This window comes from Marmota flaviventris, chromosome 12 (genome assembly GCF_047511675.1).
Source record: "Marmota flaviventris isolate mMarFla1 chromosome 12, mMarFla1.hap1, whole genome shotgun sequence".
NCBI classification, from domain to species: Eukaryota; Metazoa; Chordata; class Mammalia; order Rodentia; family Sciuridae; genus Marmota; species Marmota flaviventris.
The window spans coordinates 56299074-56322222 of NC_092509.1; the positions used below are offsets into that span (position 1 = coordinate 56299074).

Below are 23149 nucleotides of genomic sequence, written 5' to 3' on the forward strand. Positions count from 1 at the left end.
GTTGAAACTGCTTAATATATTCTGGATACCCTTTTATTGGGTAGACATGCTGCAAATATTTTAGTCCCATCTGTAGCTTTGTTGTTCACTTTGTTAACTGTGTAGTTCATAGAGCAAAGTGTTTAATATTTAATTTCATTCAAGGTATCAAAATTTTCATTTGTGGAACATGTCTTTTTGTGAGTACAATTCACAATCTCTTTGCTGAAACCAAGGTCATATACTTTTGTCAAAGTTCACATTTCACCTTTAGTAGATGATTCAATTTTTGAGTTAATTTTTGTATGAGCTTATGTGGAGACTTGTTATTGTCCTTTTGAATGCCTGATTGTTCCAGTAACATTTGTTGAAAAGACAATGTTTCCTCCACTGATTTAATTTTGCTTTCGATCCTTTGTTAAATAGTAATTGACCATGATATAAATCAAGTTCTGGACTATACCTTCTCTTTCATTACTCTATAATTTCACAACATCACTGACTGTTTTAATTACTATTGCATTATATAAGACAAAATATTCTTTATAAGTCCTCTACCTTCTTTTTTCCTTTTAAAAATTTTTAGACATAAAAGCATAGAAATTGTGCATATTAGTGGGGTAATGTGAGACTTCCATACGTATTTAAATTAGATTAAACACATCTATTTCCTCAAACATTTTTAAGAATTGTATTGATATTGTAGTCTCTTTGCCTTTTCATGTAACTTTTAGAACCAGCTTTTTCAGAAATATTGACAGGCACAGTGGTTCATGCCTATAATCCCAGTGGCTTAGGAGGCTGAGGCAGGAGGATTCCAAGTTCAAAGCCAGCCTCAGCAACAGCAAGGTGCGAAGTAATTCAGTGAGATCCAGTCTCTAAATAAAATATAAAAAAGGGCTGAGGGATGTGGTTCAATCACCGGTACCCACCCCCTAAACAAAGAAACATGAAATACTGCTTGGTTCTTTATTGAGATTGAGATATACATACATACAATGTATGTGTGTGTGTATATATATATATATATATATATATATATTTTATATACACATATATATATACATATATGTATGTGTATATGTAATACATATATACATATATATAGGTTATCAATATAATATTATTGGGTTTCAATTCATAAATATATATCTGTATTTAGTTATACCTTCTTTGAAACCTTACACCTTGGTTTTGTGGTTTCAGCATAAAGATCCTATCTGTATTTTGTTAGATATATAACTCATATTTTTAATGTCATTATTTTTTCTTGAGTGAGCTGTGGTAGTCTGTGGCTTTCAATGACTTAATTAATTCACCTAAGTTGTTATATTCATTGACCTAAATCAAAATATTCCTTTTGTGTTCTTTTAATATACATAAAAATTAGTGAGGCCATTACTAGCATTGCTATTATTGGCAACTTGCATATTCTCTGTTTTATTTCTTTTGTTATTTCCTGACAAATCTGTTTAAAAGTTTAATCAATTTTAGGGACCTTCTAAAATAACAGCTTCTAATTTTTATGTGTGTATGTGTATATGTATGTGTATATTCTATATATCATGTAAATTACATATAATAAATATATATTATGTGTATATGTTATATATAAATATATCATGTATTAATATATAGTGTGTGTATATAACATAATATGTAATGTGTATATATTCTATATTATATGTAATATTTCTTTTTTCTGCTTTATTATTTTAGTTCAAATCTTTGTTTTTTCCTTTTGTCTGCACACTTCATATTCAATTTTTTCTTCTTTTGCTAATGTATTAAGATAGAGGCTAAAGTAATTTTTAAAAAAATATTTTTTAGTTATTGATGGACCTTTATTTTATTTATTTGTATGTGGTGCTGAGAATCGAACCCAATCATCATGCTTGTGAGGCAAGCACGTTACCACTGAGCCACAACTCCAGCCCCCCACCCGCCCCAGGCTAAAGTAATTGATGTGGAACCCTAATCCTTTCTGTACAGATATTTAGTGTCATCAATTCATTCCATAATGCTTCAGTGGCACTCCAGAATTTTGATACAGTTTGTACATTGATGTTTGGATGGAGAAGAGTGAACATTACCCAAATAGTTTTGGTGTGTATGTGGGATGGGAAGTAGATATTGACAAAACTGTTTTTTCTTTCACTTTCCTTCTATCTTCTGACTGAAGAAACAGGCTTTTCTTTGTCATTACTTCTTGGTGTTTGGGGTTGGAGACGTGGACAGTTACCTGGTTTTTGTTTTTATTCTTTGCAGTACTGGGGATTGAACCCAGGGCCTCACAAATGTTAGGCAAATGCTACATCCCCATCCTGGATCACCAGTTTTGAATTTTGCTTTGAAAAACTAAGTTTGTTTGAACATTTTTATCTGTTTTAGTGTTATTAACACTGGTTCAGGGAGCTTTTACTCGGGGACTAGTTTATTCAGAATATTAATAAGGCGACTTTACTAAGTGATCTAGTCCAAGGCTCTTTCTACTCTTACCATTCAAAATTGAATTTCTCCCAATGTGTGAGTGCTCTGGAATCTTTGACCTTATTCTCCAGTGGTTTTCTTCCCTCTGGTAGTTATTCTTTGTTGCCCAGTGTCATGGAATTTTGTCCTACAACATGTCAGCATTCAGCTAAAGGATTTAGGGGATTGCTGTGCAGATTTGTAGTTCTTTCACTCTATGATTTCTTCCTCTTTGGTTTTCTATCCTAAAAATTCTTGTGACCTCAATCTCCTTTAAAACACTGATTATTGTTTCCTTTGTTTATCAAAACTGCTATCTTTTGCTTGGATTCTTCCTGTCTGCTGTTTACAGGAGAACTCCTCCTGTTTTATCTCTGAGATTGTCCTCAGGTGGTGCTGCTTGTATTCCAGTCCGCAACAAAAACGATTTCAACTATTAGTTCAGTTTCTTCATTATTTGTGGCTGGAACTCTGTTTCCATTTATTATTCTTGCTTGGTCTTCATCAGTTTTATTTCTGTACAAAATCACTCTTGCTTGTTTACTTTGTCTCATTTGTTTTCCAATTGATTTCTGCTATTTTATTTCCCCAGAATTGATAATCATGTTGGCTTTTGTTTGCTTCTTTCTAATTTCTTAAAGTGAACAAATTATTGATTTTTATTCTTTAATAATGGAATTATAGCTATTTAATGCTAAATTTCCCTTTCAGCACTACTTAAGTGTTAGTTTATGTTTTATTTAATGTTTTTATTATCATTCAGTCAAACATATTTAATGTTTTTTTATTTTTGTTTCCTATTTAATCTATATACACATGAAGCTTTATTATGGGAAGAAACCTAATAACTGACAGATGTCAACTTTTAGTTTCAAGTTAAGTTATATGTAATTTGAGGAATCATCATTTTAGCCTGAGGACATCAAGAAATATGTTGCTCTTTGTTATCTTCTTTGAACTCTATGCATCCATTATGTTTTAAGCACACAATTATGATGACATTTTAAATTCTTGGAGCCAGTAGTAACTATGCTGACAGATTCTTTAAGATCATTACTTGATTTCAGGAACCCCAATTGGCTAGATGAGGCTTGGGTATTTTCAGATTATTTTCAGATTTAAAGCAAGTCCTAAGGGAAAATAAACACATTGCCTATGGAGTTATGGCATGCTGTCGGATCCTGGATTCATTCATCCCCTAAATCCTTTAGCTAAATTTGTTTGTTTTTTGTTTTCAATATAAAAAATAAATCTTCATATGTTTAATTTTTAAAAATTTGAATTACTAGAGATATTTTTAAAGAACAACATGAAATCATAATGTTACTTTTGATTTAACAAACTGGGAGGAAAGAGTATTTTCAACATTAAAGATAATAATCTATTTTTAAAGCAGAGAGTTAAATTAATGCCTCTTGTAGGCCGTATACAAAGGATTGTTTTGGTTAGTAGGCTAAATAGTCCATGTGACCTTTTTTTTGCCATACTTCTATCATGTAATGCATCCAAGGAAATCTAATTACATTATTGTAATTAGAATTACATTATTGTAATTAATTTTATTGAAACTTCTTATAATTTCTCAGAAAGGATTATAAATGTTTAATTCTAACCTTCTTACCAAAGGAAAACATTTCATAAAGGACCTTTATTTAATATCTTTGGAAACTCATTGCTTAATTTCTGTAGCACAATAACCTGGATGATTAATAATTATTCCAGATATTTAGACACAAATGGCTCATTATTTTTTGCACTGTCATATTATTAGAGTCTTTATATAATTATATTACATGTGCTTGTCTTTTCCTTATCCTGTTCCCTTCTAGAAACATGTTCAAAAAATGATATAGAAATTAAGAATGGGTTTCTTTCTGAATCTGACTTTATATATAATCTAAATAAAGTAACACAATATAAGTGCAAACCAGGCTATGTAACTGAAGATGGTAACACATCGGGATCAATTACCTGCCTCCAAGATGGATGGTCAGCTCAACCCTCCTGTGTTAGTAAGTGGTTTGTTATATTAGTATCATTATCCTGATGATATACAAAAGTTTAACTTTATTCTTTCTTGATGTAACTATGTTTCATTTTAATAGGCAAATAAAAACATTTGATGAAAAGTATAAGTCGTCATTTTTTTTTTCTCAGAATTGCTAGTATGGTAGAACATAAGTACATCTTTCCTCCCCTGACAGACATTTTAAAGAATACTATGATTTAGAAGTGACTCAGAGAGCTTCATGTGTATTCTGGTGCTGACTCATTTATTTTAGCTGAGATCTTTGTCACTGTTAGGTATAACTGTGTTTTAGGTGGTCAACCTCTTATATCAAAGACTTCGATCCCAGACATAAAAGTAATGTTCTTAGTGAAAATATGGAGCCTTGGTATATAACCTCAGAATATTTTAACCTTTATAACTTATATGTTTGACATTGTAAGATAGGTCTACTTCTGAAAAACCTCCCCCCTTAAACATCTGCATAAACATCTAGGTATTTGAAAGGAGGGAGTGTTTCAAGATGATACCAGTTTTTGCTATGTTGAAAGATTTTCCTGCTATAATACCCAAGGTTAATGAAGATTTTCTAGGAATGATTATTTCTGTTTATCTTATTAAACTCAAAGTTATTCAGTAATATTTTGCAAGCAATACTTAACATACTTTAAATGACACGACTAAGATATTCATTCTTACTTCTTAATTTCTATTCCTTATTTTACAATTTCTATGCTTACAGCATCTAGCTAAAAAATGATACAAATTGCTGCCTTATAAAACTCATCATATGCTAAATTCTGATAAATAACCCATTATGAAACTTTCTTATTAAGAAATAGAAAATCTTATTTAAAATACATTAATATTTTGTTAATCAATCCACATTTCTTCTATTATGTCACAACTACTAATAAGTCTGACATCTTAATTCTCAAAATGCCATTCCAGTCTTCTAAAACAAGTAATACATATTTATTCTATTACTAGCATTTATTACTATTTTATTACTAGCATAAGGTAAATGCTTAAATAAAATAGAATTTTAAAAAGTTTTTAAAGTAAACTTTTCAGAGAGTTTAAGCAATCAGAAAAAGGTTATGAAGGAACATTTTTAATTTATTGTAACTTTCAGAAAAATGACTTATCATTGGTCTTAGGCTATTTTTGTACAGTACTTAATTCTAATCACATATTTACTTATAAAGTCTGTGTTCTTGGGGTGAGATTTACTAGTATTGTCATTTAAATTACAATAGAAATAAAATCCTCAATTTTATTATGCATTAGAATCTTGTGATATGCCAGCATTTGAGAATGCTAAAACCAAAAGTAACGCCACGTGGTTTAAACTCAATGACAAGTTGGACTATGAATGTAATGTTGGGTTTGAAAACAGATTCAAGCGTGCCAAAGGATCCATAATATGTCAGGACAATGGATGGTCACATATACCCACATGTTATGGTAAGTACTGTCTCAGAAATTTTTGTTTTTTGTTTTCAATATAAAAAAATAAATCGGCATGTGTTTAATTTTGAGAAATTTGAATTACCTATGTGAATTACCTATATTTTTAAAGAACAGCATGAAATCATGATGGTCCTCCTGATTTAACAAACTGGGAGGAAGGAGTATTTTCAACATTAAAGATAATAATCTATTTTTAAAGCAGTGAGTTAAATTAATGCCTCTTGTAGGCCGTATACAAAGGATTGTTTTGGTTAGTAGGCTAAATAGTCCATGTAACTTTTTTTGCCATATTTCTGTCATGCAATGCAGCCAAGGAAATCTAATTACATTATTGTAGTTTCTTTGATATGTCCAATTAGAAGACTATAAAAATGTGGTGGATTTGGCAATATGGGGCTCCTATTGGAAATACTGGTAAGGGTTGCCAATAAGACCATCCAATTTTGTAACAGGAGGAAGTAAAGAACATGGGTGTGTAAATCTAATGCTGAAAAGAATCAGAAACTGATGATTCTATTGTATTTTGAAGTATGAGACAAGGGCATTGAGATTGAATAGTGCATGAGGGAAAGAGGATGAGGAACACCGTTGTAATATTCAAAGGCTTAAATTTAAATGGTAGTAGAAGATACCACATCTTGAGACTTGATTGGCAGGATTGAGCATCCACTAAAATTTAATCCATTTGGGATATCAAGCAATTTCTTTTATAAGTTAGGGGAAAATGATAAAAAAAAAAAAACAAAAAAAAAAAACCACAAACTCAGTTCTGCTTTCTGGATTTTTCATTGCAGTATCAGAGAATCAATCCAAAATCCAATGAATTAAGGCACATAATAAACCAATTAATAAAAATAGTTTTATGTATGTGATTATAAGCAGATACATGCTGTGTGCAGCCAGAAGCTTTTACAATACTAAGTGTCCATCTTCAAAAAAGGCTGGTGCATTAGCTTAGTGCTGGAGTGCTTACCCAGCCAAAGCCCTGGATTCAATCTCCAGCACTGAATGAGAGTTATGAATATATGATTCTCATTGCTTTTCCACTGTCACTAGACATGGAAAATGTGAAGATGTGCAGAAGAAAAGAGAAAGTAAGAGTGACTGAGATATAGCGATAGAAACGAATTCAGTCAAAGTAGCTTTTCATTGCGAATTTTATGAAGACTAATAATCACATTTCCAGGAGATGTAAGTCTCCATATATTGAGTGAATAAATGACAGCTTAGTATTTTTGCCTCAGCCATGTAGCATAAAACTGCACACAGATTGACAGATATACAACTTTATTTCAAATGTACTGGGAGTTCTTGTCTATGGGGAGATGTTTACATTATTATCCTAAACCACTTAATCAAAACAGACTTACAGAAATCTTAAAGTAGTAAACACCTTAGAGTAAAAATATCTATACTAACATTTCTGTTCATCAGCACTAAAATATATGATTTGAACTATTAGACAAAGACAAGTATTTCTCATCCAGGGTTTGTCCATTCACACTTCTCTTTAAATCACACATTTAGTTACTATCTCTGTATAGATATAGCAGTTTGATAGTACTCAACAGTCAAAATCATTTTTTTCTTGTTAAGGGCAATGCTTTCTATAATATGATGAAATATAGAATTTATATAAAACAACATAAAATAAATATACACACACAAAAGAACTTTTAAGTTTGGGAAATTTTCTAATATTGCATTGAAGAGATTGTGCATTCCTTTGGTTTGTATCTCTGAGCTTTTATCTATCCCAATAAATTTTAAATTTTCAAGTTATCTCATATTTCTTGGAAGTTATGTTCAGGGTATCTTAACATCTTTCTCCACAGTCAACTTTATTTTTAAGATTATATATTTTGTCTTCATTGCCTGAAACTCTGTCTTCCAAGTGGTCTAAAATGCTCATGATGCTTTCCATTGAATTTTTAAATTGGTTTATTGATTCCTTCATTTGGAGGATTTCTGCTTGATTTTTTTTTTTCAGAATCTCTCTTTTTTTGAAATGATCTTTTACTTCCTTATTTTCTTTCTGATTTTACTTCTTATACTGTCTTTGCTTTGCAGATCAGTTTAACTATATATTTTCTAAATTCCTTCTCTGACATTTCTTCTACTGTGGTGTTGATGGATTCTGTTATTGAAGTACCTTGGTTTGTTTGGGGCTATTTGTTCCCCTTGATTTTTCATGTTGTTTATGTATCTACCCATGGGACAATATGGCTCTGAGGCAGCAGAGTTTCTGCCTTGTGAACTTGTAGTGTCCCTGAAGGTTTCCAGTACCTCACTGTTTAAATGGGAACAAATAATCACAATAACCAATGCAAACAATATATAGCTTTAAATCAGACAGTTCCTATTATGACATCTACAATGCTAAATGTCACAATAAACAGAAATTATATGATCAATTATTGCCCACAGTAAAAACAGTATGTTTGCAAAAGGGTTTACAATTTCAAATAGTAGACTGGAGAGAACAAAAGTGATGTGGGATATGATGATTATGAGGGAGGAGGAGAGAAGATAGAAGTAAAAATTTAAAGGAAGAGTGGAAGGGAGGACAATGGAGATTGGCTGTTAGCAGAAGAAAAGAGAGAAAGAAAATAAAAAGAAACAGATAAGTGAGAAAAAATACATATATAAGGTAAAAATTTTTAAAATTAAAAACAAAATTAAAAGAATACAAAACAAAACTGAAATATAGTAATCAAACATCCTAGTCCTCAAAATACTGATCCATGAAAAGTAACTGGTTTCAAAAATGTTATAAATGAGGAAAAAAACAACAAATATGAATATGTATAAATGTCCATGAATAACTCAAGGTCACAATTTAACAAAGAAAAAAAGGGAAAAAAAAGATCTTGATGAATTAAAGATGGGAGTTCATAATCTGCTTGAATCAAATGTATGAAATATGATATGTCAAGAGCTTTGTAATGTTTTGAACAACTAATAATAAAAAAAAGAAAATAATAATGTTGTTAGTATATAATAAAGATGTATTATTTTAACTATTGAAAAAAAAAAGAAAAATTAACAATTGTGTTTGCTGGAGTTCAAAGGATTCTTAGCTTCCCTTCTTAGCAGTGTTAGGTGGGATTGCTGGGGAGAGAGAGGTAATCCCATAGGTGGAACTCCTGAAGGCGGGCTTTAGATTTAGGTGGGTCTCTAGGTTCTTCACTGAATGCCAATTGGTCTGGAGACTTTAAATCATGCACCTCCAGGGATCAGCAATCGTCAATCCATGTTGGAAGACTGCACCCCAGGGATCTCCCCTGGGTTCCACTCATGTGGGTGAGAAGCCAATATTAAGTCCACTACATCACCTGTTGATTCCATGCTTCCTGGTCTTGGGTTCAGTCTCCAAACCCACTCTCTCCCACCTCACCCTTTTGAATTCCTAGCTAGGCATGTTTCTTCTAGTTGGTTCTGAAAGCAGCATGTTTAGAGGGAGAGGGGGAAAGCCAATTGGGTTTCCACAACCAGTTCTCCTCTGTGTAAACCTCTCTCTACATTTGATTTTCTCCTAGTCACTTAGACACACTTTATGTCATGAGTGTGGGTTTTCTAGGCCTGTATTTTGGGACAAACTCGGGTTTTTCAGGAATCAGCTCTCCTGGGTACTGGCCACCACACCATGGCTGCAAAATGGTTCTTTCCTCTGTCCTCTGCATAAAGTCTGGAGAGATGGTGGCTTCTTACCCACACAAGCATACTGTGAAGCACCCCATTCAGTTTAGTTGGGCAGTGTCTTTGATCTCTAAACTTTCTATATCTAGATAAGCCTCAAGTCTACCCCAAATGTGGGCTCCTTTAATTCCTTTATCACTCCACTTTGGTCATGGAGGGACCACTGTGGCTGGTTCTTCCAGTTGTGGTAGTGGCTGTGGAGCTGGGGATTTCTTCCTTATTTTATTTTATACCACCTCTGAGTCCCTGATCTGCCTTGAATGTCCAGCAATTAAATTCCAATAAAGCCTCCCCCCACCTTTTTTGTTTTATTTTTTTTGTACACCCACCTTGCTAAGAAGCTACCTGTCTGCTTTCTTGGTTTCATGCCTTGGGCAGCCACAAGAGTGGCTTCTCTAGTCTGCCATCTTGAAACCCCCTCCAAAGACAAAATGACTTTAATGTAGACGATTTTAATATAATTCAAGGAGTGGAATACCAGTGACTCTCATTCAAGTGTAGTTTTTTCCTAAAGTAATCTGCAATACTCAAAAGAATTACAAAATTAATTGGGGTTCTGGGGATTGATTCCAGGTCCTCACACCTGCTAAGCATGAGCTGCATCCCCAGCCCCACAGAAAAAACTTTTAGTTTTTGAAGCATTATTCTTAAAAATAGTTTTTATTGTACATTTAAATTTATAAATGTTTTGGTACTTGAATTTCGATAGTATGCATTTTCTTTCTACCATGGTTCTAATTTTATAATTGCAGCCTTTAATTTTATGAATTTGTAAGGAAGAGGTATTCCAAATAAGAAAAATGATTTTTCAATGTTATTTGCTAGTGTTACCTACTTTTAAAAAATTAAAAAATGTGAGAGAATTTTATACAGTATTCCACATTTGACTTAAAATAATTAATAATCATTAATAAAAATTATAATAAAATAATTGAATATTAATGTAAGGATTCAAGACACCTATCAGTTTGACTTTGAACTATTTCTTAGTTTGTTTTCTTTATTTGTAATATATTAATTATATAATTTTTTAATGTTACTCTAACTTCAAATACATTAGAGATGCTTTTTAATATAATCTATTTTCTCAATTATATTAAACAGAAAAGCCAGTTTTTTAAAAAATGTACCATTTAAAATTTATACAAAACAGGTTGATTTAATATGAGAATAATTCCATGTTTTAAGGGTACAAAAATATGACATTAAATTTTACAAATATCAATAATAAGCCAGATTCAGTGAAAACTAGTTCAATTTGCAAGTTAAATTTCAGGACAGATATATTGCCATTCAATATCACCATATTTCTCAGAGTCCTAGATGAGTAAATTTAGGCAGTGAATAAAACTAATCTGTAACATTTTTTTCCAGGAAGAGGATTTTTCTGATACTGTCCTGTATATGCATCACTGAACACCTACCTCATTTTAAAATGACAATGTAAAATGTAATTTGTCAACGATTAATTATATATTCTTATTAAATTATTTTATTTTTTTATTTTAGAAAGGGAATGCAGGATTCCCAAAATGGGAAAATTCTTAATGGCTGATCCCAAGAAAGATAAATATAAAGTTGGAGATTTGTTGAAATTTTCCTGCCGATCAGGACTTACAAGAGTTGGACCAGATTCAGTACAATGCTACCATTTTGGATGTTCCCCGGATATCCCAATATGTAAAGGTGCATATTTATCTTTCTGTTGTAAATATGATGATTAGAATATTGAATATAAACCTTTTTTCTTTCTTCTATTAATTTTTTATTGGCTTCCACTGTATCTGTAATCTAATTAATGAAGTTGTTGATATGTGCTATGTGGCAGAAAGCACAACTAGTTTATTTAAGAATTTAATCACCAATTATTTCTTGAAATATGTATTGGGAGTATTCATACATACAAATATGGTGCCTGAGACTAGAGAGATTTACTTTGTTACTTTCCATTTTTCCTACACTGCTACCATTAATACTGGACATTTTATATAGTACAAGACTTCTCTCAAGTTTCATAGAGTATATCTAAACAATATTTAAACAGTTTATAGTTAATTCAATGGAGTACATTAGAAAATCAGTTAAAGATGTTGATCAAATGCTTGTCTCATTGATGATACTTTCTCAAAAAATTATGATAAAATGTTACTATAGAATTAAAAATTAATATAATTTACACAACCACATTTGCTAACAGTTTGTATGTATCTTCAAAATATCTACATCACTGAAAATATTCAAAGCTTTAAAATATTTCCAATGTTACTATAATAGAATTAATCCAACTTGGAAATATGAATATAATATAAAAATTTATTTTTAATTAAGAATTTTACAATTAATCATATGAAAAAATAATCAATTAAAAAAGAATTCTCTCCATTTTTCTGGATTTTTTTACGTGCAAGATAGACTATTTAACCATTAACCATTGTTTCTACTATAGATCAAGTACAGTCATGTGGTCCACCTCCTCCACTATTCAATGAGGAAGTTAAAGAAACAAAGAAAGAAGAATATGGACACAATGTAGTAGTAGAATACAATTGCAATCCTAGATTTTTGATGAAGGGACCTAATAAAATTCAATGTGTTGATGGAACGTGGACAACCTTGCCAAAATGTATTGGTAATATATTAAAAATACTAAATTTAAACTGAAATATTTTTGTATTTATTTAAACATACATACTGTGTCTTCATTATCAACATGTATTTGTGAAATTTACATAGAGGAGGAGAGAACATGTGGCGCTATACCTGAACTTGACCATGGCTTTGCCCAGCCTTCTGACCCTCCTTATCACCATGGGGATTCAGTGGAGTTCAATTGTACAGAAACCTTTACAATGATTGGAGACAGATCAATTACATGTATTAGTGGAATGTGGACCCAACTTCCTCTGTGTGTTGGTAAGACTGCCCTCCTCAAATTCACACTTAATGAAGTTTAAGTTTTATGGAAAAGATATTTGCAATCTATTCATAAAATTAGAGATATTCTTGAAAAAAGTCTAGTCTTAACTATAATGAATTTTATTGCTCAGCATTTAATATGAGTTTCCAGAAGAAATAAATAAAAGTAGTGATAGAATTTATTAATGTTTCTATCCCTATTAATATTATTTACCTTATAAATGTAAAGCTAGATTTTACTTAATCACGATTAAAATGTGAATATTCCTTTCCAAAAAATATAAGTATTTTACATAGATATTGTTGTTGTTCTATATGGCACTCTGTCTTTCAAGCCCTGGAAAACAAATAAAGTCCACAAAATACCCACTTGTTACTAGCTTTTCCTATAAGAATCTTTCTCTGTCAGAGATTCTGACAAGGATAAATTCTCAGTTTCAAAGTTAGCAAGCTGAAGTTCATGAGCTGCAGCACAGGTGTTAGTAGTAACTTAGCAACATTACATATCTGGTGTTGGGCCAGGAATCAAATATCACTGATTGATTTCACACTTTCCCTGTTGGTGATCAAGCCTTTGATGACCAAAGGAAAGGTTCTTCACTTTTCTCTTAGACTGAGTTCTTTCCTAGATTTCCCTGGGTCCTTCATTTTAAGTCTGTCCTGGGTATCCAGTCTTATTTATTCATTGGATTTCTAGACATAATTAATCTCAGAACAGAGTAGAGTTCCTCCAGAACAGGAATTACCTTTGTTTTGTTCTCATGACATTAAGATGGATTGACATACAGAAGCATTTATTAAGTTTTTGTCAAATGAAACAATAAATTATGTTGATTATTAACATTTTCTGCTAAACACATTTCTGTGAATAAAGTGTCTTCAATCCTTTTGGACCTCACCTTATCCTTGTCCTTTTTCATACACAAATGGTTTTATCTGATTTCATATGGGAGGAAAACTAATATTAGGCATGAGAAACTCTCAACTTTTCATTTTAATTAAACTCAAAGTTGTGCTACAATTATTATTTCTTCTGATCTCAGAGTTTTTCATCCTGTGAGTCATCTTCTGCTTACTGCCTATAGTCTGCTTCATATAAGTCCTTCCAGCTCTCATAGTTTGGTCTATAATTCTACCCTTTCAATATTCATTTTGTACTTTCCACCACTCTAGCTTTTCATGCTTCTCAATATATTTATTTACTCCCAAAACCAAAGAAATCCTTTCAGAAACCGATCAAATCCAGGGCACAAACAGTTTCCCTTGACCAAAGATGTTCCTTTAGTTTCTACCTCTTGTTTTTCCTTTCTCAACACTGTGGACCAACCCCAAGGATGAGACTAATTCTCAAGTACCTCATGTATTTTTAAATTTCCCATTTCATTGTTTTGGTTTTAAAGATTGGTTTACAAACTTACTGTGCTTTGGTAGTTACTGATTTTTCTTTGCTCTGTTTATCCTCACTTGACTCTGCTTTTCAAATTGTTAATAACAAATATTTACAGAGACCAATACAGACATTTTATCATTTTCAAAAAGAACTCTCATCTTCCCTGAGTTATTGAAATATATGGTACATTGAAAGCTTCTGTAGTACTTATTGAACTCATAACAAAGTCAGCAAAATTTTGTTGTTATGGTATTATAATATTATTTGATTATAGTATGATCTGGTATACATAATAATTTCTTAAAGACTCTAAGAATGGAAAAAGAGAGATTATGATTTTAAAGCACCTGATTTCTTTTTTACTTTTTCTTTTTATGATGTAGGGATTGAACTTAGAGCCTGGAAATGACAGGCAAGCCTCTACCACCAAGGTACACTTCTAATGAAAGCACACAATTTCTTATTCCAAGTATTTCCTCTCTCTCTCGGATCATATAACAAATCTGCTTAACTATTCATGTCCTATAAAATATATTTTAGATAGATTTTATTATATTATGTTACTACTCTCAAAAATATGTTTAAATGAACAACTTGTTATATTACATTTCCATAGATGATGTTTTTATTTTAATATTTAAGGATTCTAGATTATAGATAATATAGTGGTGGTTGCAATTAGGAAAACAAATGAATATGAATCTTTTGCACAGGTTTCAAATATGGGACCAAATCTAGTGTTTTTAAAATATTTTCCAAATTTAGTTCTTTGATAACTATTTAGTATGCAAATCTTCTGAGAAAATGAGTCTCTTGTGCTCTTTCAGTTACCAAAGTACAAAATATCTTTATGACAGGTATTATCTATAATAGTTCAAAGATAGGACATAAATGCCATCTCATGCAGTGGTGACCAGGAATAATTTGGTTGATAGGATTTAAAGGCACAAATCAAAATTTCATTTGACATTGACTGTACAGCTACTTTATATTGACTTGATTCTTATAATTGGTCTTTTCATGGAAATATTTTCATTTTATAGCAACAGATCAACTTGAGAAGTGTCAAGCACCAAGACTAACTGCAAATGAAGCAAATCAATCAGATAAAAATGAATATAATCATAATTTTAACTTCAGTTACTCATGTAGGGGAAAGTTGGAGCAGAAACATTCAATCTGTGTCAATGGACAATGGGACCCTGAACCAACCTGCACAAGTAAGTTCTTGTGTACAATGTTTTCTAAAATTCATTATATTTTTCCTCACTTATAGAAGTAGTATTTTGTGTTTTTTAAAAATTTAGCTATGTGTTGATATAATTTCTTTTGAAGTTGGAAGGTAATTTTTGTCTCTATCTGCCTTGAAAATTCTGGGTTGTACTGACACTTGCAATTCCAATTGAATAGCAAAGAGCATTCTAGTCTTTCAGTTTTTTATATCTTTTTCTCTGTGATTATAAGGACTAGCTTCAATAGTTTTGAAATTCTGCCATACCAATATATAGGAAGTATGGCCATACCAATTTAAAAAAGAAATGTAAGGCATATATTTTAACTTGATAATTTTCTTTTTCTATTTTATTTTGGTAATATTTATTTATTTATTTATGTTTGCATTAAAATTCTTAATACACAATTATATCATAATTTATCGTATCTCTGATTATATATAATATATGTTGAGATAATTTTTTTAAAAGGAAACAATTTACATGCAATGAAGAACACATGTTCTTTTACATTTTCTTCCTGAAGCTTTATAGCTTTACAGTACTAGAATTTAGTTTTATCACCTTATATTAATTTTGAGTACAAGATTAAGTAGCAGTTGTTTTTTTTCTCTGTATGGATAGCCAGTTGTTCAAGCAATATGTATGAAAAAGAATCCATTACTATGAAAGTATTGATTTATTTCAGCACTCTTCATTCAATATTTTACCATAAGTGTCATGTTATTTTGGGATTTACATAGGTGCTGTTTATCAAATTGAGGGGGTTTCTTTCTGTTCCTAGTTAGCTGAGAAATTTTGATCATTGGGGGGTGTTGAATAAATGCTAAATACATTTTCTTTATTGATAATACAGTGAATTTTACATGTTTGTGTGCACACATACATATAAAAATCTTAAATCTTTCATTCTTTTTAAAAAACATTTATGCTTTTTAGTTGTAGATGGATACATATTTTATTTTTATATGGTGCTGAGGATTGAACCCAGTGCCTCACGTATGCTAGGCGAGTGCTCTGCCTCTGAGCCACAACTGCAGCCCTTAAATCTTTCATTCTTGAGGAAAAACTCTACTCGTACATGATGTGATGTAATTCTCAGTTCTACTGTGCTGAATTGTATGTTTGGGCAAGTTATATTTTCATTTCCATGTGTCTCAAGATACTATCTAAATTTTCTTTTGATTTCTTCTTTGGCTTATTGGTTATTTTTATGTTTTAGATAAGTTGTCCCAAAAAAAACTCATGTGTGTGAAATGCAGGAATGTTCAGAGGTGATATGATTAGGTAATGAGAGCTGTAATCTAATCAGTGGATTAATCCATTTGATGGATTATTAATATGAAAAAACTACTGACTAAAAGTACTGTACTATACTTCCAGCTTAAAAAGAATTTATATAGGCATGTGACTAAAAACAGGTAAGATATGACTGGAGGAGGCACATCACTGGGGGCATGTCTTTGAGCATTTGAAGTATATTCCATCGCATCATGACTTTGAGACAATTGACACAAAATTTCAGAAAATTCAGAGCATTTGACACAAGCTCCACTCTTCCTTTCTTTGCCCAATAAAAGTCTGGAAACTGGACTTTATTATCAATTGTGTAGCTCTGTGCTGGGGGAGAGGTATGGAAAGACATGAATTTTCCTACTGGCTTTGATGCATTTGTTTAGGGCTCACCTGGCATTAAGAGCCTTTCAACCACTTTGTAGATTTCTCTCAAAGAGAATTGGTTCATGTATTGTTGACCAGTGTCTATGGAGAAAAGGAGGATTGAGGATTCCTGATCTGTCACTCCTTTGTTACATTCTTGATATGCTGTCCTCTATCGTGTTTCTTTATCATTTTTCTGTTAGTCAGCTTTTCATTGCTGTGATGAAAATACCTGAGAACAGCTTAGGGAAGGAAAAGTTTATTTGGGGCTCACAGTTTCAGAGGTTCAGTTCATGGTTGGCCAAATCCATTGCTCTGAGCCTGAGATGAGGCAGGGTATCATATCAGAGGAGAATTGCTTAAATCATGATAGCTTGGAAGCAAAGAATGGGGAGCCACAGGGATGGTGAACATCCTTTTAGGGCATATTCCTAGTGACACACCTCCCCCACCTTTCTACAGTTACCATTTAGTCCACTCAAACTGGAATGGTTTGATTAGGATAGAGCTGTCACATATCATTTCACCTCTGAACATTTCTGCATCAACATAGGAAGTTTGGGGCCAAATCATAACAGTTTTTTTTTTCAATTTTATTAATAATTTTAGTAACCAACTTTAACACCCTATTTTATCCGTTTTCTCTCATTCAGATTTAGATTTTTAAAGTTTCAAATTTAGGCTTTGCTAACTTTCTCTCTTCTCTCTTTTTAATTTTGTCAATTTTCTGTTTATTGTTTTCTTCCTTCTAAAGACTTTGAGTTTAATTTTATTATTACCATTCACCTTTATTTTATTCATTTTTTTCTGTGCATGGTGTTGGGGATATAATCCAGGGCCTTGCACCTCCATCACTAGGCAAGCATTTTATGACTGAGCTAAATTCATAGACCACTGCTACCATTTTAAGTTAGTAATTAATGTCTGAATTTCAATCATCATACATTTGAAATAAAAACTTCAAATTTCCACTTTTTAAAGACCTGCCTTAGCTGTGTCCCACAGTTAGACATATAAATATGTATATGAATATCTAACTATGTATTTTATTTTATTTAAAATGTATTTATTTATAAACTCAAATTATGTATATATATTATATATAATTTATATTTAATTTGTATTCCCTTTGAAATATATTCTGATTTTCCTTGTGATTTGTCCTTTAGATCAACAATTATTATTTTGAAGTGTGCTCTTTCATTTCCAAATATTTATTTTCTGTAGATAACTTATTCTTATCAGACTGTGTAGTTATTTAATTCTGTTCTCAGGAAACTATGCAATATTTCAATACTATGATTTTTTTTTTAAAAAAATTCGACTGTATGTTCTCTATTTTATTTATAGCTCCATTTTCACATAAAAATATGCATATATGGGACTGGGGTTGTGGCTCAGCAGTAGAGCACTTGTGTGTGAGGCCCTGGGTTCGATGCTCAGCATCACATAAAAAAATAAATAAATAAAATAAAGATATTGTGTTCAACTACAACTAAAAAATAAATATTTTTTTTAAAATATGCATATATTCTAGTTGTAATATAAGGTTAAAGTGAATAGTGGTTTTCAAATTTATCCATATTGTTTCAAAACTTTACCTATTTTTTCAGTAAGTCATAGCATGAATGGTGTCAATATTGATATGTAGGATTAGGGATTTGCCTTTTTCTTCTTTATTTCTGTCTATATTTTAGGTATTTTGATGTTTTTAGACATATATTCAACATTTGTTTGGACTTGTGAAGTAACCCTTTTATAGTTATAAAATATTTATTTCCAAGTTTTTAGACACTTATCCTAAGGTATACACTATCTACTTTTAAGGTAGCCAGGTCATTAAAAAACTAATCATATCTGTGTGATAAAGGAAATCTAGATGAATTTTAAATAATCAACTTCCTAAAGTATTTTCTCTAAACTAAAAGTAAAAATTAAAGTAATGAAAGTGCTAACTAGATATCTTGAATGCTCATCTTGCAAATTTGGAAAATTGGAAAACAAACAAACAACTTCATTATCAATTATTTACTACCAAAAATTACTCTAAATTAAATGACAGTAATTGTAGTATAAACTGAAATCTATGGAACAGATTTAATACAGATATACTTATAGCATTAAAACATACATTAGAAAACAAAGAACAAAATAAAAGCAATATATAAAACAATCTAGAAGCCAAAAAAGAACATACTTAAGGAAAATAGGAAGAATAATTAAACATTATTAATAATTGAGGAAAATAAATTTATGAAAATATATAATGAAAACATTGAGAAATATGTCAAAATATTTAAGAATAGAAATTAGAAAACATTATTGATAAAATGTGATTATATTGCCTTAAACAAAAACAGAAACCTTGGAGTAAATAATAATCATGAATCAAGTTTATTCAGTAAACTATCTCCAGGAGCTATTAACAGCATAACACACATTTGAAAAGATTTACAGTATTTCCTAGTGTACACTTGCCTAAGGCTTTTAATGAACTAAAAAATACAGTAAAATAGGAGAAAGCAAGCTCAAGAAATCAGAAGTCCAATTGCTTTCAGATTCATCCAGAGCCCTCCCCCAGTCAAAAGGGACATAGTTCATCTTCACATTATAAACCATCAAGATACATCTGAGGAATTTAGCTTTATGGAAACTGAGATATAAGTTTGCAAAGGGGTATTTTATACCCTACTAATTGTGTAACTACAGTTAAACTGTGTAGTCATTAAACTGGATATATACCCTCAATTTATATACCCCTAGGCAATGTGAGTGTGCTTCTAAATGGTAAGTTCAGGAAGGTTGAAACTTCAAATGGCACACTGTAAATTATTTGTAATTATGGTTAATGATCTAGAAGCAATACAAATTGTTTGTTAACTGACTGCAAATTTTTACTCTTGTTAATCAGCTTCTGTTGGTAGATTTCAAAAGGGTTTTATTATAGTCCCAATACATTTGTTCATGTATATTTCTAAAATCACCTTCATTGCATACTTTATTTAATACTTGTGATTAAAAATGTATTAATCAGTTAAGATTATCTAAAGATTACAAATAATAAGTTTCTTGTAAATAAATAAGTTTGCTTAAAAAAGAAGAAATGGGAGGACCATCAAAATAGGTAATATTAAACTGCCATCCAAATTGAAAAGTATAACATATATAAATATGGAACATAATTACATCATCATTTTGTGATACATAGTTATTGAATTTTCTATTTTTTGTAAAGTATTTTAATATATGTAAATTACTATTTTTTATTCAAGAAATCTAATTTTAATATTTTCTAGAAGTGGAGATAAACTTCTGCCCACCTCCACCTCAGATTCCCAATGCTGAAGATATGAAAACCACAGTGAAGTATCAGGATGGAGAAAAAGTATCTGTTCTTTGCAAAGAAAATTATCTGATTAAGGAAGCAGAAGAAATTGTGTGCAAAAATGGAAGATGGCAGTCAATACCACGCTGTGTTGGTCAGTACTGTGCAATTTGCTTTATAACATGCTTTCAGTTGAAGTTAATAATCCCCTCTGCTTTATGTAAATGAAAAAGATGAGGACCTTTTCTATTTCTCTATCTATTACACTTGATCCTAAAACTGTAAGTTATGATCTAGGTTCATAAACCAGTCACCATCTTTCATTTCTGTCAACAAAATTGGACAACACTTTGGGATATTATATAACTAGCAGATAAATTCCTATTTATGAATATTTTTCATATAATATAAGAGACACAAATCAAGGGAGATATTGGGCAAGAGGATAGCATAGATGTTTTGATGACAGGCTTAAATAGTATTTGATTTTAGTTTTAATTTAAACATTTTATTTATCTTTGACCCTTTGATTTCTGTTTTTCATACAGAAAAACTTTCATGTTCTCAACCACCTGACATAGACCATGGAAGAATTAGTCCATCTAGATCTTCAGAAGAAGGGAAAGAAGCAATTGAATCCAGACAGTATGCACATGGCACTAAACTGAATTATAGTTGTGAAGATGGTTTCACAACCTCTGAGGAAGATGAGATAACATGCTACATGGGCAAATGGAGTCCTCCACCTCAGTGTGTAGGTGAGGACTGCATGAAAACTCGAATTCTGATTTGAGAATACAAATACTTAAATAATTGAGAGTACAAATAATTGAATATAATATGCTTTTGTCAAAGTCAGGGTATAGAATAATATAGATTATCATATGTATTTAATCATTTAAATACTTTACCATTAAAATACTATTGCATTATTGAATCAATCCTATTTTTATTAATTTTATTGGTTCATTATAGAGTCAGTTTTTAATTTGGCATTTCTTTTTAAAAAAATATAACATGTAGTGAATTTAAATTTATGTAACTTGTAGTGTTTGCTTTGCAAACAAGATTTTAAATATTTTTAAAATATTTTTCTTACAGTGTTCCTTCTGATGTCTTACAATACTTGGTAAATCCATCTCATCAATTTATTCAATGTTTCTGTTTTCACTCATGGTTTATTAGAGAAGCTCTGGTGATCTCTTAAAAGCATCAACATTTTTTATTTCAATTTCTTGCTCATGTTTTTACAGTATGAGAGGTGGACATACATGAGAAAGGTGGACTTAAGAAGCCTTTATGCACATTCTCTGTGACTTTATAATAGCTTATTTATTATTATTTCTTTTCAAAAACTGTGAAATATCAAAATTGACCTATAAAATTGAATTTCTGAGTTGTAAAACATGGATTCATTCTTTCATTATTTTATTTTTTAGGACTTCCTTGTGAACCTCCACCTTCCATTCCTAATGGTGTTGTGTCTCATGAGTTAGACAGTTACCCATAGGGACAAGAAGTTATTTACAATTGTTCTGAAGATTTTAGGATTGATGGACCTGCATTTATAAAATGTTTAGGAGGAAAATGGTCTTCCCCACCAGAATGCATAAGTACAGTGTATTTAATTTTATAATATGTGTGATAGATTCCGTCATTCAAAGTATAAGTGGTACAAATAAAAAAGTAAGCTGTTATTCTAGAATTTTACAAGGTACCTGAAGTTTCTTGAGTCTGGCAGAGAATTATAACCTAGTAATTAAAAAATGTTTGACAGTAAGAGCCAAATTGTTTCATTGTCACATCATTTTGTGTGAACATTTAGCATCCTCTAATGTACATTCTCAGAATTTTTATCTCTCTCTGTTCCTAGAAAAACTGGCCCCTACTCATCCATCTCATGCTCAGTTCATCACCAATCTCACAACAAAATACATATTTCATAAAACTTTGAAATAATTATTGTAAGTAATTCACATTTGCAGAAGCCAAAAGTAGAAATACATAAATTTACATGTGGCAAGTGTGGGCAAAAAAATAATTTGAATGTAAAAATCTGATCTAAAGCATTAGAACTACTAATATTTCTTCAAGCATCATTCCTATCTTATATGTTTGATAAATTTAGAACAGTTCAATTGAAGTCAAAACATCATATTTTGCCAAGGTGTAAGAAGTATATTATTCATTATTCATTGGTTCTATAGGTAGCTAAGTATTATTTTAGAATATTACTATTAAATATTACATATTTTTTAATTTAGTGAACAAATACATGTTTTTTTTCTTTCAGGAACAGATTGTTTTAATTTACCCAACTTTGATGATGCCACGCTTTTAGGAGAAAGGAAAGAATCATATAAGTCAGGAGATCAAGTGACTTACAGATGTCCAGAATTTTACCAAGTGGAAGGGTCCAATACTATAACATGTATTAATGGCAAATGGATAGGAAAGCCAATGTGCAAAGGTATGTTGATGGCATTATAAATTTATATATAGTGTCTTATGAAATATTAAATTTTCTAAAAATGAGTATAGGTTAATTTTCAAGCCAAGACAAAGTAAGTTTAAGATTAGAAATAATCTAATTATTTAGGTTGGAATTAAATATATAGTGGTTAATCTCACAGTTCAATGTATACCAAAGAGTTCTCAGAGTGTGGTCCCTAGACCAGCAGCATCAAATTTTGAACAGATTTTTATGAATTCAAATGAAAATTCCTGAGGTCATCTTAGGCCTACTGGAAAAAATAATCTTGAGATATGACTTGAAATTATTCATCAAGTTCCCCAAAGGATTTTACATACTCCTCAATTTGGGAACCATTGCTATAGTCTGTTATTACTAACCATGCACCTAAAACTCTCTGAGGAATTACACATAGTTTATCATAGTATCCAAAAGCACTTATAAATAAATTTAAAAAGCTATGTTTCTATAAATATAGTTGTACTTTTCTGTTACTTTCCCACATCTTTAGTTTTTTAATTGATAA

The 23149-nt window shown here is 30.9% G+C and overlaps 1 protein-coding gene across 1 annotated transcript in view; it reads left to right on the forward strand.

Moving 5' to 3' along the window:
* Nucleotides 1–23149, forward strand: part of LOC114084082 (complement factor H-like) — an 87814-nt gene that overhangs the window by 56413 nt on the left and 8252 nt on the right. The window contains 10 exon segments of the mRNA XM_071619672.1: nucleotides 4278–4460; nucleotides 5747–5923; nucleotides 11138–11314; nucleotides 12075–12257; nucleotides 12362–12541; nucleotides 14978–15154; nucleotides 20122–20304; nucleotides 20699–20908; nucleotides 21590–21763; nucleotides 22444–22620. Of these exon segments, the coding sequence (XP_071475773.1) occupies nucleotides 4278–4460; nucleotides 5747–5923; nucleotides 11138–11314; nucleotides 12075–12257; nucleotides 12362–12541; nucleotides 14978–15154; nucleotides 20122–20304; nucleotides 20699–20908; nucleotides 21590–21763; nucleotides 22444–22620 (1821 nt within the window).